The 19159-nt window shown below is 40.4% G+C and overlaps 1 protein-coding gene and 1 long non-coding RNA gene across 11 annotated transcripts in view; both read left to right on the top strand.

The window, feature by feature from the left end:
* Positions 1 to 1923, top strand: part of LOC119616716 — a 3682-nt gene extending 1759 nt beyond the window's left edge. The window contains exon 3 of the long non-coding RNA XR_005232703.1: positions 3 to 1923. This is a non-coding gene — a long non-coding RNA (uncharacterized LOC119616716). The remainder of the gene's footprint in view (positions 1 to 2) is intronic.
* tns1a (tensin 1a) overlaps positions 1 to 19159 on the top strand; it is an 88629-nt gene that overhangs the window by 38530 nt on the left and 30940 nt on the right. For 5 of the 10 annotated variants that reach the window (XM_017426889.2, XM_017426888.3, XM_017426891.3 and 2 more), the window contains 5 exons: positions 7542 to 7580; positions 11468 to 11509; positions 17317 to 17366; positions 18823 to 18994; positions 19092 to 19142. In XM_017426889.2, coding sequence (XP_017282378.1) covers positions 7542 to 7580; positions 11468 to 11509; positions 17317 to 17366; positions 18823 to 18994; positions 19092 to 19142 — 354 coding nt within the window. Of the gene's footprint in view, positions 1 to 2509; positions 2725 to 5384; positions 6152 to 7541; positions 7581 to 11467; positions 11510 to 17316; positions 17367 to 18822; positions 18995 to 19091; positions 19143 to 19159 lie in introns of those variants that run through there. The other 5 variants (XM_037973769.1, XM_037973772.1, XM_037973770.1 and 2 more) reach the window with 4 other exon arrangements.

The following is a 19159-nucleotide window of genomic DNA, read 5'->3' as shown; positions in this document are numbered from 1 at the left end:
AGGCAACGGTTAATCCCACAGGCAACGGTTAATCCCACAGGCAACGGTTAATCCCACAGGCAACGGTTGATCCCACAGGCAACGGTTGATCCCATAGGTAACAATTAATCCCACAGGCAACAGTTAATCCCACTGGCAACGATTAATCCCACAGGCAACAGTTAATCCCACAGGCAACGTTTGATCCCATAGGCAACGATTAATCCCATAGGTAACGATTAATCCCACAGGTAACGATTAATCCCACAGGCAATGATCAATCCCACAGGCAACAGTTAAACATGAAGGCAACGGTTAATCCCACAGGCAGCGGTTAGTCCCACTGGCAACGTTTAATCCCACAGGCAAAGGTTAATCCCATAGGCAACGATTAATCCCACAGGCAATGGTTAAACACGAAGGCAACGGTTAATCCCACAGGCAACGGTTAATCCCACAGGCAACGGTTAATCCCAAAGGCAACGGTTAATCCCACAGGCAACGGTTAATCCCAAAGGCAGTGGTTAAACATCCAGAGATTGGTTAAACTCTCAGACAGCGGTTAAAAATACACACAACGACCAAAGGTCATTCAGGAAAGAACAAAAAGCTCAGAAAGATTCGAGGTCCGGTAGTTTCAGATCAGCCTGTAGGGTGTTCCTCTCGTAGGGCAGCAGAACTGAATGATCTTTTCCCTAATTCAGATCTGACACGAGGAACTGGTACATGGACAACATGGACAGAGCGTAGCTGTTAGTTCTGTAAAGTGGACTGAGTTATAGCCACATTTGTTTGCTAAGGTTGACTGGCTGTGGCGGCCATCTTAAATCTGGTTGTCTCCAAATGTTAATCAGTTGGAGATGTTTATTCAGTGAATATTTTCTGAGAGTTTCATCAAAATCTGTCAAGAGTTTCATGAGATATTTTGGCTACGGACCGACAAACGCACGCAAACAAGGGCGATTACATGATTGTTCTTTTTTTCATGAACGCAGGAGATAAAAACAGCAGAGGAATGCAGTTTTGTTACAGTTTCCATGTCAAACACATTTCAAACTGACCCATTTTTGCCTTTCTTCACTTTCATTGGAGGTCATTACATAACCTGGAGCCTGATGCTCTTGTCCTCCTGCAGATCTTTTTAAATTGATCTAAAATCTGAAGGGAACATCAGAAAATAACGCTGGTTTCTGAGACCAACACCTACTGAACTGCTGCTTAGTGGCTTTAGTTATCACCCACCGCCAAAGGTGAAGGTGGCACGATAACGTTTTGCTCTTGTATGTGCATGTTAGTCTATACTGTTAGCAAAATATCTCATGAATGGCTTACAAGATTTAAACTCAGAAAGTAATCACAAGATGTGCATCTTCAACTGATTAACCCAATTAAAGATGACCAAAAACTACTCTAAAATGTCTCTAACTCAAGTTTACAGACGCTGAGGTTAAACAGCTCCAACTTTATCGTTTTGCAGCATAAAATGATTTCAGTCTAAAGGTGGCGGGCGACATGCATCCCTTCAAGGAATGCTAGGACTTTGAGTTTTGCATTAGGAAGAAAAGTAACTTCCAGTGTGAAACTACAGCCTACGTCTCAACGACCATTTGTGCACCTTTGATGTTGGCTCGTAGTCGTTTCCCTCCTTCCCTCTGTTATTAGTGGTCAAATGAGTGAAAAGCATCCTGCAGCCCTGCCTAACTAAACAGGAAGTGATAGGCCAACGCTGTCCGGAACAGACCCATCAGCGCCCGGGCTAAAGCCAGTAATGGTGAAAACATGCTTGTGTTTAACATCCGTGCAAGCTGTAAAATGTAATAAAATTATGAGCGTTTTTATTGTCGTCCTCCACCATTTTTCCTTGTATTTGCACGTGTTTGTTGGTCTGTCTGTTAGCAAAATATCTCCTGAACCAGTGAATGGATTTTTATTATAACTCTCTCAAGTAATCAATGGATGTACAGCCCCATTTAAAATGGCTGCCAAGTTACTGTCATTAGCAAACACAAAGTTAGCTATATTTCAGTCAGTTTTCTTGCTATTGAGTGGACATTTTGTGTGGTAGTAGCTGAGAGTCATCACCAACACTAGTCTTAAGTAAGTAATGGCATTGGGTCAAACTTTGTAGTTACGGCTCGAAAACGGCTCCAACTCTGTCGCTTCCAGTCATAAGATTGTAGGCAGGTGATATGCATTTATTAAAGGAATTCTAGGCCTTTAATTATTGGAGTTTTAACCCGCAAAGGAATAACAGTCTTGCAAATCAGGTAATATTTGGTCCTAAACCTGTGCCAAGCGTTCGACCTCCGCTGCGACTCGAACAGGATCAGATGAACTATGATTAGGCTTTGTGGTCGTGCCACTCTTGCATAAAATTTCAAGGCAGTCCTTGAATTTGGAGGTTTCCGACCTGTGTCCAAAGCGAGCCACAATCACACATCTGATATCCATCATTTCCTTGTTTATTGGTGCGTTTTGTCGTCTGCAGCTCGCAGCCCTTTGAACTGCAACCAGGAGGTGAACGCAGCCAAGCCAGAGGCCGCTCGCCGCTCGCTGCGCCTCGACCACGATCCATCGAACGGCTCCGTTCTCACGGAGTTCCAGTCTCTGGCCTCTCGCATGTCCACTTCACGAAGGCCTCAAACCAAACACCGGCATGTTGGTTTGGAGGTGAAAGGAAATCGGTGCCTTTTGCTGGACGAGAAACTGGCAATCAAAGCAGCTGAAATATGCTGGCGATCCCGGGTGATGAATCACTTTGTAAATAACCGCCTGCATGTTGTGGTACACTTTGTCTGAACCACTTAGAGGAGGAGAAGAAGTGCCTGTCAACCAATTTTCTTGCTTATTTATGGAGTGTTAACCATGTGGTAGTTATTTTGTTCTTGTGTGAAAATCAAATGCAAAGCTTTGACTGTGGATTCCTCACAAGAAAAATGGGGATTTTTATTTTATTTTTTATTTATTTCATTCGGGTCACGTGGGAAAATGAGCCATCGGTCATCAGTGAACGCAGGTGGAAACAGCTGGTGGACAGTGTGTGTATTTAAACATTGTGTGTGTATAATATCCTGTTTAGGGGCACGGAGAAGAACCATTTAGACCGATGCTGTTCCAAGTTTAAAAACTCACCAAGCAGCGAAGACAAAACAAGATGTTTTTGTTTTGTTTTAAAGGATATTGAATCATGAGTTTGATGCACCAGATAGCGTTTTTCTTGTAAACTGTTCTCAGGCAAGATTGTTTCTTGGCAGCATTGAGTAATCCATTTTGCCCTTAGTTGATATGCATTCCTTTAAGGAATGCTAGGCTTTTAATTTAACCATTGGTTGTGCACGACACTGCCATGCTACCATCCAATCAAACACGGAGCGACTCGACGGATTTATTAGACCTCCAAGTAAAACAGAAACTCAGCCGATGTATAAATCCCTCCAAAATGGGGCTGTTTGAGCTTCAGTCCTTATTTGGCCCCCATTTAGAAAAGGAAGAATTTTCGTTTGCAGGCAAACTGCCATGGATGTGGTAGAAGGAGCGCTCGAGGAATTCTGAGTGTGGTCGGCCCGATGGCGGGCTTCCTCAGCGAAGCCTCTGCACGGCGGCGGACATGGGTTAGGATGACGCTGAAGATCAGAGAACTTAATGTGTGAAACCCGAGTCAGGAGATGGGTGCTATGACTTCTAGTTTTTGTAACTTTTATACTTTTCGAAACATTTAACTTTATTTAAAAATATTTTCCCCGCAGAAAGACATCTCTTTAGTTCCTTCAAAAACATGAAAACATACCTGCTCTGTTTTTGTCTTCCTATGCTATTTTGTTTTTAGCTATAAGCTTTTAGCTAGCTTTTTGCTACTTTTAGCTACTGTTCTGTTTCTTCAGCTTCTTCTGCAGTCATTAGCACTCAGCATTCACTCTGTATTTTTGCAGAAATTTGAATTTCTCTAAGTTTGAAGGGTAAAAAATCAGTTGTTGAAGCTTAAATCTGAGGTAGACGTCGCTCATGTCGTTCGACGAGATCCAAACAGCAAAAGTCAGATCAGGGAGGTGTAAAAGGTGACCACACGAAGCTGAGACATTTGACCTTTTGGGTTTAACAAAGACCGGCCTTAAATCACCTCGGTTTGCCTCCTTAATGAGGCCTCTTGGCTGGGTTGAGATGGCAGAAGGCCCCCCTCTGGGCGGCTTGGTTGACTCCTTGTTCTGGTTCACTGGTTTCCCAGACTCCCCTCGTGACTTGATGAAATTATAAGCCCCCCGTTGTAAAAGACTGAGCTGACTTTGATTCTTTCTCTTGCTGTTGGAAAGCTTCCTTTGTGGTTATTTGGTTGTTATACTCCTGGGTTGACTGGAAGTCCACGGGGAAATTCATACAGGGGTCAAAACTTTCATCAAAACTCTGTGATTTATATTCAGTGACATAAACAACCATCATTTGAGATTATGAGCTGTAGTATTTATTTTACATTGAAAAAGGAATAAATACTAATCAAGGTCTAAGGTCTTTGCATTTTCCACTGCAGAGAACTTTATTTTAGTGATCGAAAAGATGCCTTTTTTAAAGACAGAAAACGCAAATAACCTTCCAACAAGCTCTTTTAAGAAGTCATGATGGCGATATTGAACAGATTCATGACGGATGGAGATGCAGAAACACTTCCAGACTGATGAAGTTCGGCTCTTAGCCCGGAGCTTCCCAAAGAGTTCGGCACATTTATCCATCCGTGAAGCCGGCGTTAGTCTCTGCTTCTATCTGCACGCCTTATAAGGACGAGGACATGGGATGCTGGTTGTGTGGTGATATAAAAAGGCTTCATTCTTAGACTGACACACAATGTTTGGAGGGGGAAAAAAATGCTTACAAAGTGTTTGTTTTTGCTCCCACACTTTTAGCAGTCTGCTCTGTCTCATTGAATGTGTGATTTTTTTGTTTTTGTGTGTGCATATCTCTGAATTTTACAAATATTAAGCTAAAATTTGACGTGTTAGTAGCTGAGTCGGTCACAACTCATACTTTGAGTTTAAAGATGGCGCCATATCATAGAAGATGGAGCATAACATTATTTTCAAGATGTCTCTATAGGTGCTCTTAGTTTAAAAGGAATGGAGTGATATGCATTATGTCAAAGAATGCTAGACCTTTTGATTTTTTTTTTTCCGCTGATGCTCTTGTCATCATCTTCTTCTGAGTAAATAACCTTTCTAATTCCACGAGTAAAGTTTAATGACAACAGAGGCATGACAAATCTCGCAGAATGCAAAAAAACCCTGTAAAAACGGCTCTGTTGTTGTGGTTTAAAGCACATGCTCAGAACATTAAGCAGTAGAGTACAAAGCAGGTTGGAACGTCATTATTGTATAAATAGAAATGATATTCCAGATTTAGGAGCTGGCTGTATCATTTAAAGATTTTACGGGTCTAGAATTTATAGAACATCATGTTTTTGATTTGTTTCATCCATCAGCAGTGACTTGTGGACTGATCGCTTCACTTTGCACAGAAAGTCGGTTCTGTTGCAGGTTTATCCAACTCCTGAACTCTGATTAAGCGTATTTCAATGCTCTTTGTTTTCCTGCAGCGAGCTAATTAGAGCGCTTTCCTTCCTGCTCGAGTCTGTAGTCTGCCGATAGCGCGCTCTCATCCCAGCAGCCTGAAAACACCCATCAAGACGTTCAGAATCTGCTCCCACTTAGCCATGTTTGCATCTATGAACTTCCTGCATGTGTTTGTTTTCGTGCACACACAAGTCCAATCAGATAGGAGTTTTAGCTGTCCAAAGAGTGCCTGTTTGTGGCACAGAGGGTGATCCAGACTGTCAGGAGCCCCTCTGCCCTGCCATGGATACTGTTCGCTACCCGTCCTGAGATCCAGAGTGGTCCGTGACGCCCTTAAGGCTATTTAAAGGTGCTTCACGGTGGGTTGCGACATCAGGAAATCAACACCCTGCTCATCTTGAGGTGACAGTATAATTAGGGTACAAGCGATACTGTTGCTGGCAACAGGTACTGGCTCTGGACTCGGAGTGCCCCATTTGTCGGGAAGCCAACGCTGCTGTTTACAGAAAAGACAGAAGACTGCGCTGCAAAGAGACGGATGGTAAAAGCTGAGAGAAACAACAAGAGACGTCCTCTAAAAACCTCCACGTATAACCGGTAATACGAGCTGAGATCAGGTAAAGTGCACTTTCAGATTTATAATTTGGACGCAGTCGTGCAAAGATATTATTAGGACACAGCAGTGTCTCTGTAACCAGAGGAACGACATTTTCTGTAGCAATGCTGTGTGAACGCAGAGCACAGAGTCGCTGAAACTGAATTGTTTAGGCTGAGCTAAAATAAACAAAAAGCTAGCTCAAAGCAAAACGCTCAGCTAAAAGCTAAAAGCAATAGAAGGCTACCTCAAAGCTAAATGTTTGCAAAATGCTAGTTAAAAGTAGCAAAAGGCTGGCTAAAAGTAGCAGAATGGTGGCTAAAACCTAAAAATAGAAAAAAGATGCTCAGATTATGTGTTGGGGATGACTGTCAGCTACTTCCTGGGTGTCTTATCTGTATCTACACACATCGGTTTGTGTTGCACAGAATTCTGAATCTGTCTTCCACTTGCCTGTTTTTCCTCAGATTTACCTTTTAAATCCTGACATTCTATCGCCCCCCTTTCGAACGACGTGCCCAAGAAAGCAAAATTGCCTTTTCTGTGATCACCAACATTAGTTCCCGTTTCACACTGGCTCCTCTAATAACCTCTGTATAGGTGATATTGTCCAAGTATGAGATTCTTAAAATCCTTCTCAGAAAAAAACATTTCAGCAGCATTTATGTCCATGAGATCTGCTGCTACCAAACCCAATTTTAGGTAAGAGTTAAAAGTAGCAGAATGGTAGCTAAAGAGTATCATAAGAAGACAAAATAGAGCAAGTATGCTGAAGCAGATATAAAAAAGAACAACGTTCTGAGCAAAATTAATTTCAAAGAATACAGTTATATAAAACACATAAATATTCACCTAAATGTGTTTTTTTGTCATTGTTATGATTCTCAAAAATGGGTTCAGGGAACCTCTTTGTGTTCCAAAAAAGGTTTTCATATATGTTTTTAAAATAATATCGAAATTAATGGTTTAGCTTTCCTAGCAGGAATGCATATCGACAATTGCCTTTTATGTCAGAGTTTGGGAGCAAAAACAAAAGTGTTGCGTTTATATTTTTCTTCAGTAAATGATCTGTTAGGACTCAGAGTATATGTTGTGAATGCCAAAATGTATCTCTGTCTGTAAAATTGTTTGTAATTTTTATGTTAGTTAATGTCTATTAGCTGTGGTGGCCACCTTGAAAGCTTTCTGAAAGTTTCATTGAAATCTGTCCACTGGTTCATGAGATATTTTGCTAACAGACAAATCTGACTCCAAATGAATGTTTTCCCATGCAGACAAAAGAGCAAAATGCTGTTTTTTTAGGTAATGAGGAAGAGAACAGACCAGTTTTCCTGCCCCTTTGTCATTTTATTTCATTCTTCATCTTTATGTGCTCTTTTCACTGGATAATGTTGCTTTTTTCACTTTCTCAGGTCACTACATCATGTCAGACGACTACCAGCTGTGAGCCGGTGAGTTTACAGTCTTTACGTCTGTGTCTCTCTGCAACGATGGCGCTTATTTGTGCAGATTTGTCAGGAAGCATTCAGAGTTGTTGACCTCTAAAGGCCCTTTCATAATGCGAGTGGCCCTTCCTGGAATTGTTGCAAACACACTGAGAGGTCACTGCAGGAGCTTAAAGGTTTACATGTACTTCAACAAACACTTCCTATATCTCGTCAATTAAAACTCCTGTCTGCACAAGTCAAACTGTCTGTGTAAGGACGGAGATGCTGGCAGGGCCGAATGTGGAGATAAAAAAGGCATGTCAACAAGATGAGCATGAACGCAAAACAAAGCGTGCTGAAACTAGAAGGGCAACTGAAAAGCACAGATGTTTGCCAAGTCCTCGTGGCACTTGGTACGCTTGCATCCTCTCCTGGTACGAGCAGATACGTTGGTTGCTAGGTCTTTATTTGCAGTTGTTCTAAGCGCAGCTACTCCTGAAGGCTCTCAAGTCTGCAAACGTCTTCGACGCATAAAAACCTGGGGCAGTTTGAAGCCAAAGGTTAGGGTCAGTTCCTCTAAGTCAATGTTTCTTCAACCTTTTAGCTTTGACCCACAAAATGACAGTGGCTGAGGTTTGTGACCCCAACAGTCGCTGGTTGAGGTCAACAAACATAGTCATTAATCCATTTATGAAAATTCCTCAACAATTGTGCCAAAAACATACCATTAGCAACCATTTTTAATCTAAAATTAAGATCTGAAGATCATCTCAAGGCCCCACACTTGTCTTTTTTCCAACCCCAGCTTTGGGAACCACTGCTCTAACTCTAAGACCATGGTTCTCAACCAGACAAAGCTGAAAAGGCTCCCTAAACTCTGGAGATCAGACCCCATGTGGAGGAGTCTAGTATCTGGGAAGTGATGGTAGGACAGAGCAGAAGATAGACCGATCAGGGTCAGATCAGGACAGGACCTCATCCTGATCAGGATCAGATCAGGACCTCATCCCGATCAGGGTCAGATCAGGACCTCGTCCTCAGTTGCTCTGGTGGGCTGTAGTGAAGAAGGAGCTGAGCCAAAAGTTGAAGCTCTCAATTTACGTTCCAACCTTTAGCTGTGGTCACGAGTTATGGATCATGACTGAAAGAACAAGATCTTTGATACAAAATAATCTTCCTTTAAAGGCTGAGGATTCACTGAGGAGCTCTGGTCAGAGGAGAGCCGCTGCTCCTCCTCATCGAAAGGTCCCCAAGTCTCCGAAGCTTCTCAGTTTGTCTTTGACAGATGAAAAACACAAACTGCCAAGTGAGAAGCAGCTCATTGAAAGGAGTCAGCTGAGGTGGTTCAGACGTCTGATCAAAATGACTTCTGAGCACGTCCCACTGAGTGTCTGACCTCAGAGGAGACCTATAGTCTGCTGAGGGGTTAGATATGCTTTATGGCCTGGGAATGTCTTGAGTTCCCCCAGGAGGAGCCGGAGAGAAAGATGTCCGGGTTTCCCTCTTTGACCTGCTGTCTGCGCAACTCAACACTCAACGTTCATGTTACTACTCGAATGAATGTGTGGGGAGCATAGATAGACGGTGCATATCATGATGTTGGTGCTGAATCTGCAGACTCCAACAGTCCGTCTGATCAGCCATCAGCCTCTCAACTCCTGGCGCACTGATTCACTCATCAGCCTGCTCAGCACACATAAATTCATGTAGTAACACGGATGTTCTTCGGTTGAGAAAATAGCAACAAACTAAACAACCGGTGCAAAAGTGTGGAGGTTTAATTTTAGCTAATGTTGTCTTCTTTCACATGAGTCATTTTTAAGAAAAACAATACAAAACATCCCCTTGTTTGCCAAGCTTGGATGAAGACTTCTGCCCTTTTCTTCATATTCCGCGCTGTACAACCAATGTCACAATTAATAACTATTAGACATTATATCACTGAAAAATGGCCAGACTACCCCTTTTAAAGATGCACCATTTGATTCAAAACACCTCTGGGTAACTCGTTGGTAAAAATTTAACTTGTCTTTAATTGATTTTGATATTCAGAACATAAATATATAAATTTACCTGCAAATTCAAAATTCTGACATTTATCTGTTCTTTTTTAAACATTTCTGCTTGTATTTACTAAGACTTTCCTTTTATTTTGTTCGTTTTGCCTTAACTTTGTTGTGTCTTGTCCGTTTGCATGAGCATGCATTGTTTTGATGGTGCAGGAAGTGTGCCTAATATGTTTTATATCATGAGCCATTTATATTTAAAAGTTAAACCCTGACTCACTGCGTGTCCTGGCAGGTTATCAGTGCCTGTAGATCAGCCAAAAGCGTGTAAAACCAAGCAAACCTGCATGACCAAATAACACTTGGACCCTGTTAGAAAAACGAGACACCCCATTTCTTTAACAAAAGAAGATGTTTGGATCATTCAGTTTTGTTTCACTGCATATTTTAGCCTTAATTAGATTGTGTTGACAGTTTTGCTATGATCCTGGACAAATTTAAAATCATGGATAGAAAATGTTTTATTCCAAATAATAGGTAAACACAGATTTATTATTATTATTATTTTTTATCTCTCATTTGTTATGTCTCTGAATTCACTAATTAAATGCAAAAGTGTAAAAAAACGTATAAAGAGGAGCTGCAGTCCGAGTGATTACTCCCGTTTCCTAAGGGTTGCTGCTCTACAGAAAGTGATTCATGCACTCTGACACAATGACTTGAGTCATTTTCATTTTAATGAGCTTGAAATTGGAATTTTCATTCCCCTCCATAAAAAATGCAAGCTCAGCAAATGGTTGACTGTGATTAGAGGACCAGCGGGATTAGCAGCTTAATCACTTTCAACGTTTCTGCTCTTTTACGTACAAAACCTGCTGCGGTCTGTTCTGTTCTATATCTTTAAGATGAACTATGAATTTGATGGCCAAATAAGGAGAGCTCCAAGCTGCTGCTTCTGCAAATATTTACTTTTTGGCTCTGACCTTTTTAAATCACTGCTGCAGCTTGTTTAAGAGTCCCCCCCGGAGGTTTAACAGGCCACAATTCAGCCCCGAGATCACGCTGTTATCTCGTTCTTAATCCAGATCTGGTCGGGACGTATGTTTGTTTGCATTGTTTCAGTCCGTCATCAAGGCTTGCTCAGAAATGTCGAATTTCTCGTGTTACCTTAGGCCTTCAACTAAACAGACACAAATGACTCATTTTCCCAGGAGCGTGCAGCGAGACCCTGCCCTCACAAGCAATATCTATTTTGTGGAGATCATTGACACGCAATAAAAAATCTGACCAAAGAGCATCCGTGTGCGTCAAATTACTTCTTTTTTTTTTTTTTTCTTTTTTGAGGATTTTGTCCCACTGTGCATGCAGGTTTCTGAGTTAAAGCCGGTATCTCACCGGGCTGGTTTCCTAACTTCAACATTTGTGGTGGACCTCCGTTATCTAATGAAATTTGAGTGGCGGGGATCTCAAATCCGTCTCGAACCGGTCTCCAAACTTTCCCAATTTGGTCTCTGGCATCTCAATCCTGTCTTGAACCCTTCTTAATATTAAAATAGAAACTTTCACAAACATTTGACCGCAGCTTTTCTACTAAAACACTTTAAAATATAAAATGTTCACTTTATTCACGTGTACATGACTTTTTCATGTATTTCGGAAGCTTTAAAACCCTTTTATTTCCCAAATAAGCTTTAAAAATGGTGAAAGGCGGCTGAGAAGGACATTATTCATTGGATGACTGAGTGTCTGGCAGACGATGAGTGTTTAGATCAGAGGAATGGAGTGAGTGTGTGTTTTCTTTCAGACATCACATCTTTTTTTTTTTTTTTCTCACCATGTTGTTTCTTCCACATTGTGAGAGAAACAATGACTGACCTGCTGACTCTTCCTCGCTTCTCTCTCCAGCCTCCCACTCCTCAGCTGCCATTAAAGCATGTAGATACGCCGGTAAGTAACAACCCTTTCTGTTGATTTTAATTTATGTGAAAGCTGTTCATTCACCAGAGCTGGGATTGTTACTACAAAGTGGTTTGCGTCAACAATAATTATATTTGAATTATGCATTTGAACTGATGGATTTCAAACCTCATCCACAGAAAATCTGACTTTTTCTGAAATGCTACTTTGTTATTTAACAAATTGAAAAAAATGTTATTTTGCTTAGTTTTCATTTTGATTAGAAAACATAAGCAAATCAAGGCATATTGAAGTTTTTGTTGCATTTTAGGGAACTTCTTTTTGCTGGAAACTGAGGTTTGCACTTTTGCTTTTTTGGCAGTTTGCCATTAATTTTGCTTCTAAGCAGCCAGACTTTCTTGTAATCTTTTAAAATGGTCTCAATCAACAATTATTCAACCTCTCTGAAGGGTTTTCATAGTTTTTTCTTTGGACTTTGGCTGTTTTTATAAATGTAAAGAAATTCGGGGTGGTTAAATACTTTTGCACATTTGATCGTTTGGTCTGTTGACACAATACCACAAAGAAATCTCCTCCTAAACGTTGTTGTTTTGACATAAATGTGATGTTGTCTCAAATGGTTTACCATAAAAGCAGGGGCGCCACCAAGCGGGGGCCCAGGGGGGCCAATGACCCCCTCCATAAATTCACTGTAACAGATACAAACCACAAAAAATCAATAACACTTATTGTAGATGCACAACTAACTACTGAGGACACGTTGATAAATTGACCATGACGGGTGCATTAAAGCATGCAAGGAGCGATTAATCAATGATACAATTAATAATTAAAGCTGTTGGATCTGAGCGTGAAACTGAACTGTTCTCGGAGAAGAAAATGGCAGCACTGTGCCAATAAATCAGCAGATTCAGTTTGTATATTTTACTTTATCTTCAAGCTGAACGCAGTTTATTACATTCAGCTGCAAAGAATTGTTTTAACTGTTGTTTGCAACTTTTAGCACAACAGATATTTACAAGCATTTGTGCCAATATTGAGTAACACTATTGGAAAATAGTACAAATTGCATAAAAATGACTGATTCAGACTTCAGTTTGGTTTGATTTTTTCTTAATGCAGCCTAATGGTTATTAAGGATTTAAAATGAACAAAATTCGTCAAATAATTTTGCTCCTCTTTAAGTTTTAACCAAGAATGATCTTTGTTAATTTTCCAGGGTGCAACAGTTATACAACATTCGGAGGTATTTCCTCCACTTTGTGCAATGTTCCAATACCACAGCGTGATGCTACACCACCATGCTTGACAGCTGGTACAGCGTTTTTAGCTCTGAAAGCCTCACCTTGGCTTCTCCAAACATGCTTCTGCTTAAAAGTCTGAAATTAATAATGGGTGGATGAAAACCTCACACCATAGCTGTATAGTGGAAGTTTGATTTTAAGGATATTGGCGTTCATTATGCCCACAGTCCCCCCTGAAAAGGTTCCTGTGCGCCTGACCAGAACTGCGTTTTTGTTTTCGGCTTGTTAAACCATGAAAGGTGTGGGCTGAAACGCTGGAGATCCCAGAAAGGCAAGATTCCTGAAAAATAACAGGGGAGGCAGCCACTGCTAATGCGAAAGGAAAACTGTTTATTCAAGCCAGCAGCAAAAAGAAAGGGAACATTTGTTAGCTTGTTTAATTCTTTTTCAGATTAAAAGGAGCTCCTTTTTCTGAAATTAGAAGCAAACAAGATAAAAGCAGCACAGATGTCTTGCATCTGACGTTTTTGTTGGGATCTTTCTGTTTTTTCTGCGTCAGTGTTTGTGTCAGATGTTTCCTGAACATTTTGGAGCTGCTGTGACTCAGAGCCAGAATATAAACACAGATCAGCCTGTGTGCACCAGCTTGTCTGGAAATTAATGCATATTCATTGCCGAACGAGGCAGAAATGGAATGTTATCCATTTATTCATTGTTTTCTCACCTAAACACCCCAACTTTAGGCAGGACCATTGCCCATTCTGTCACAAAATTAAACTTTCCAGTGGTGGTCCCAAGATTGTCTCCAATATATATTATTATCTTGAAGAAGAAGATACTGAATCTGTGAGTAAAAACCTTGTATGTGAAAGGCTGTGGCTGTGGTGCCCAATCCAGATGAGTTGATGAACTGTAGATGATGGGATATTCAGTCTTCTCAACTCTCTATTAAAGAACATTATTCAGAAATTGTTCCCCCTTTTATTTTTTTAGATAAGGGTTTTTTCTCAGACCAGTAAACCCCTGCCCATCTTTACTTCTGAGAGATTCAGCCTCTCTAAAATGCTCTTTTTATTACCAGTTAATATAATTGGTTGCAAAATGCTCTTCCACCTGTTTCTTAGTCGTACAGCTTACTTTTACAGCCTTTTCTTTTCCCTGTCCTGCCATGAAATTCAGAATCTGATATGCTAGAGTTACGAAATCATTCAGTTTTTATTTAAATTTAACACAACGTCACAGTTTTTTTTTTTGGAATTGGGGTTAGAGCAGAGATTTGCAATCCTAAAACAGATATATTGTAGGTAAATGGTTAACCGTGCTACTATAAAGCAAACTATTAAGACGTTAGGATCCCCCCAAAACGCTCTTAACCACAGCTAGTGACAAGGTTTTATAAAAGTGTAATTTGGGTTTGTTTTATGAGAAACTATCTTTAAAAATGCCAGCACAGACTACTAATTGTCTTGATAGTTTAGGGTTTTTTTCCCCTCTGTAATTATGGAAGCTTTTCACAACAAATGTGACGTGGGCATATTAGTGTTGAAGTTTAATTACCATTACCCAGAAACTTCCTGTTAGACTTAGCTGCGTCCTCAGCTAAGGAGTCGTGATTTAGCTGCTGCCTCTCGAAACAGGCGTTTTTTTTTTTTGTCTGATTTGTTTTAAGGAAATTAGTGCAGAATCTTTGCTTGGGTTTTATTGCCTTGATATTTCATTCACAAGGGGATTTCCATTCATGTGCGAGCGTCTGTTTGTGGTGTTTGGATGGAAGACGGTGGAATGTTTCTTTGGTTAGTCTGTACATGAAATATCCGCAGTGGTTTTCAGCTGAAATGCTCCGTTATGACCATAATTGAGTCAGTGGGAGGCCTGTCGAGGGTCATTCAAGTGGAATTTATTTTAATCGTTTTCTTTGGAGTAGATTCCGGACGCCGTAAAAGAAAAATAAAGTTGTCGGACGCAGTGAAAACATCGGTTTTTACGTGGCATTCTTTGGATTTTTTAATCAAATTCTCTGTGACGAGGGGCAATTGGGGTGAAACGTGCACTTGAGAGGAGAGAAGCGGGGCGGAAGGAAGACGAGTCCGAAATGATGAGAGATAATGACACAGAAGGAGGAGATCACATGGAGGGAGGAGGGGGAGGCAGGGAGGAGAAACAGAAGATGGATTATTACATAATCGCTGATCAGGCTTGGCTGAAACACGGACTGCAGCAGATTTTTTTTATTTTTACGAGGATGAAAATGAGATTTTTTCATCAGAGAGCTTTGATTTCCTGGATGATGCTCTGATATTTAATGAGGATGGTCCTGGATTTACAAGCCCAGGTTTTGGTTTTAGATCCATCAGCAGAAAGGTTCTCTGGTGTTTGTTGCCATGCCTCTGGGCAGCTTCATTCGAAGGCACTTCAGGAAGGTGAGCCACCCAAGAAATCTGTCAGTATTATCGCCGAACTGTCTGCGTGTTCGTTCGTCTGTAGCGTTACAAACCGGAGGAAGGATTTGAAACCAAGAAATGATTATAACTCTGCCAATTTTAGAGATTTTGAGCTCATATTTGGTGTGGTGGTAGCCGAGAGTCATCCCATACACATACTTCAAATAGTAACAGGTCAACTAAAATCACACATAATGTAATTTACAAGGTTTGACCAAAACAGCGTCATAAAATCATCTTTAAGATGTTGGTATAAAAGGTGGCAGGTGATCGTTTTTTGTATTTGTATTACAATATTAGAATAAAATATGTCAAATTATTCTAACATTTTGAAAACGTTAACAAATAGTGTCTTACCTGTTGTGGATAGCGCTTAGAACCTCAATTTGAAGGAAGTTTGATTCTGATTGGACTCATAAGCTAGCAGCCAGTTGCATTTTAATTTTATAGCTATTTTATAAATCACACAGCTGTTGCACTTCCTGTTCAGCCCGGGGACACTTCAGTCAGGAATATCGTAACCGATGGCAGTGAGTAGGTTTAGATGATGATGTTTGCGTGTCTGGGTTAAATTTTATTTGAAAGTTGGTCCCATTGGTTTGTATCGACAAGCCAGCCAGAGCAGACTCACATCCAAATCCTTTACAACCCAGTCGGCTAATTCAGGGCTAATTCAGCAGAAATAAAATGAAACTCCTGCTGGAAGTACAGCAGCTGCTAAGGCTAGCTGCTGCTGCTGGTCTCAGCGAACCGCCATCACCAACAGGTGAGATATTAGATGTTCGTAATCTTAAAAAGTGAGTTTATGTTTAAACATTTATCCAGCCATGAGTCAGCAGTTTGCTCCTGTGATGTAGTGGCCTCTTGTGAGCGGAATGGCGTGGGGGGTTATTTTGCTAACATTTTTCGGCAGTGGTGGAGCATCTGGTTTCTGTCAGATCGCTGAGAATTATCCCTCCCATTCTGGCTCACGTGGGGATTGGTTTTAGCTGCGCTCTGTGTGTTTAACCGTGTGGGTCGCAGCTTCACAGTTCAACTTCTTAACAGTAAAAACAAAAAAAACAACGCTGGCGTCTTTTTCCAGGTGAAAAGCAAAACACGGATATAAATCCAGCTGCTGCTTTGAACTTCTCTGGGGAGGAATGGGGGCTTCGTTTTAACTTGTTTGGAAATGATGAACAAAAAAAAAAAGATGTTCATAAAATGCTTCTAAATTTTGACACATTTTGTTTTATTCTGTGCCACAAGTTGTATTCTTTTCCATTGAAAGTCACAGAAAAACAACTTTACTAAACACAAAAGTGGAGTTAATTTTGCAGATATTGAGCTCAGATTTGGTGTGGTAGTAGCTGAGAGTCATCCCCAACACGAACTCTGAACATTAACGCACCTCGCAGGATGTGGCGGCCATCGTGAATAAAACTCAGCGGGTGATATGCATTCCTTTAATTGGCGTGGCTTTTATTTAATCCTGCTTTTACTTAATTTATTTATTTACTTTTTGTTTTTTTTGCCCCCAATGTATTTACCTATTCTTACTTTTAATTGTTTCCATTAGATTTAATTAAATTTTGTTTAAGTCTTTTCTTCAATTTTCCCAATTATTTATTTTCCTTTTGTTGTTTTTAAGTGGCTTTAGAGAAACAAAATATAAAAAAAATACATGAAAATAACTTTTAAATTAAAACTACATTTTTTTGACTTTTTTATTTATTCATAAATTGCTGAACAATTTGTCTTCAGGGCTGTCATTATGTTTAAATAAATAAATTGTTGAACTGTATTTATGAGAACACTTTTTTTTTTAATTTTATGTTTGAACATGTTCTTATTCCCAATATTTTTTTTATTATTATTCTTAAACATCCCCTTTCTTTTTCACTAAAAGTATATTTTTAAAAATGTGTTTCTACACGCGTCCCTTTTACATTTCTTTGCTGTATCATCACAATTTTAATGTTTCCCTTTTTTTTTTCTTCCCAAATGTAATTATTTTTTGTCGATTTCTCGCCGTGTTTCCAAGAAACATTTTCAGTTTTGCTTCTGTGATTTGACTTTTCCTCAGCAGATCACGTCAAACTGTACAAAAACATCATCATCATCATCAGTATCAGATGAAGCTTCATGAATCTTTCTTCTCTCTGTGTGTCAGGGATCCACGAGGTCCTGCAAAAGTGTGGAGATAAGACGGAAGCAATCACGGTAAGGTGGAGCTCTCACAATTATCAGGAGAAAAACTGAGTAATGATCTGTTTTCTCCTGTAGAATAAACACAACTCTTTGTAAATCGGTGTTTCTCGTCAAAAATGGTCGCTGTTTGACCGGTGAAATCTGCTGAAATTTATTATAATTAACTGGGCCAATAAGCATTAAAATACCATTCTGGTAAAAATCTTTGTCCCGTGTCTCACGCTTTAAAATAAAACATGCACGTTTTACACCGAAACATGCGGCTCGATCAGTAATTGTCTGCTCGGATGTTTAGTAGAACTTGGGGAAAAATTTGAAAACGACTGCATAAAAAAAAAGATAATGGAGATGAATGGGATTCTGGTGCAACAGGTGAGAAAACCCAGTCCTCTTTGGAGCTCTGCAGCTCAGACGTACTTCACAGTAGAAACATTGTTTAAATTTTAAATGGGTCACGAGAAGTCGAACTTTACATGTCTGAATGTACATTTTGATATATTTTACAGGTTTTACACAGTCACAGTTTAAGTTTTATGTATTTTACAGATCTTTGTACAGAACAGTTGATGTCACACTAACTTTTCAGCTGTCTGAAGTTTAAGAACTTTTGCAAACAAACTTTTCTCACTCCCGCAAGTCTTTTTGGTACATTTCCAAACTATACATCAAACCGTAGGTATTTTTGTCTTCTTTTACCCATTGTGCGTTTCACTACTAAAGGACTTCTGGTTTTCTCTCAAATTTCCCCAGATTGTAGAAAGCACACAGCCGAGCTTCGATACTTAAATATTCTCCTCAAAACTGGAAAAGAAGGGGCTTTTTAACGTGTCATACGTCCCATTTTAAACACTTTAGACATGTAAAAATCCACGTGTGACCATCAGAGTCTCCTGCCGCTCACGATTGAAGAATCTCTAAGATTTGACTTGTAGTTTTGGAGCAGAGCCTGTTTGGTTGAGGCTTACTTTTCAGTCTGCGCCTCTCATTAACTTGAGACACAGGTGTGCGGTTACCATGGTAAAATGTAGGCTCATTTTATTTGGATTATTACAAAGTAAAGCTGGAACTTTGGGCAGTAGCTGCGTTGGCACAATTTCCTGAGAAGTTTTCCAGTTATTTTTTTTTCTCCTTTTCCTTTTCGAATGCCGAAACATGCATGAAAAGTTGGGAAACTTAGCATTGGGCCTGGTAAAACTTTAAATATTTTCAGGGTCCCAAGCATGTTGATGTACAAGATCTTACCTTCACATAGAAGAATGAAAATCAGTTCCAACGTAGAGCTTCCCAGGAACGACTCTTGGACTAATCTCCTGAAACAAACAGGAATTTGCCCTTTTTGAATTAAAGTCACATGTTGACACCATTTTTCCAACTTCTAGTTTCCTTTGCACGCTCGTCACCAATCAGGGAGTTTGTGTTTTAATCAAGAAGGTCGGGGCTTAACTTTGTCCTCCCGCCGACCCTCCAGGAGTCAGAGCGTGGTTCAGGCCATGGAGGAGAGCTATGAGGTGGACCTGGTCTACATCACGGAGAGGATCATCTCTCTGTCCTTCCCTGCCGGGGCCGAGGAGCGCAGCTACAACAGCAACCTCCAGGAGGTGGCGACCATGCTGAGGTCAAAGCACGGCGAACACTATCTGGTGAGAAAACTCCAGGACTAGCATCAGCAGACTTTGATGTTGGGGTCTTTAAAGCCCATAAAAGTCCAGCATGCTAATATTTGCGCACTGATTTCAGATGCTTAACCTCAGCGAGCGGAGGAGCGATTTATCAAAGCTGAACCCCAAGGTACAAACACCTCAGCA

The sequence above is a fragment of the Kryptolebias marmoratus genome, linkage group LG23 (assembly GCF_001649575.2).
Source record: "Kryptolebias marmoratus isolate JLee-2015 linkage group LG23, ASM164957v2, whole genome shotgun sequence".
Classification (NCBI taxonomy): domain Eukaryota; kingdom Metazoa; phylum Chordata; class Actinopteri; order Cyprinodontiformes; family Rivulidae; genus Kryptolebias; species Kryptolebias marmoratus.
Note: the sequence above shows the minus strand (reverse complement) of the source record. Positions and strands in the feature narration are given on the sequence as shown.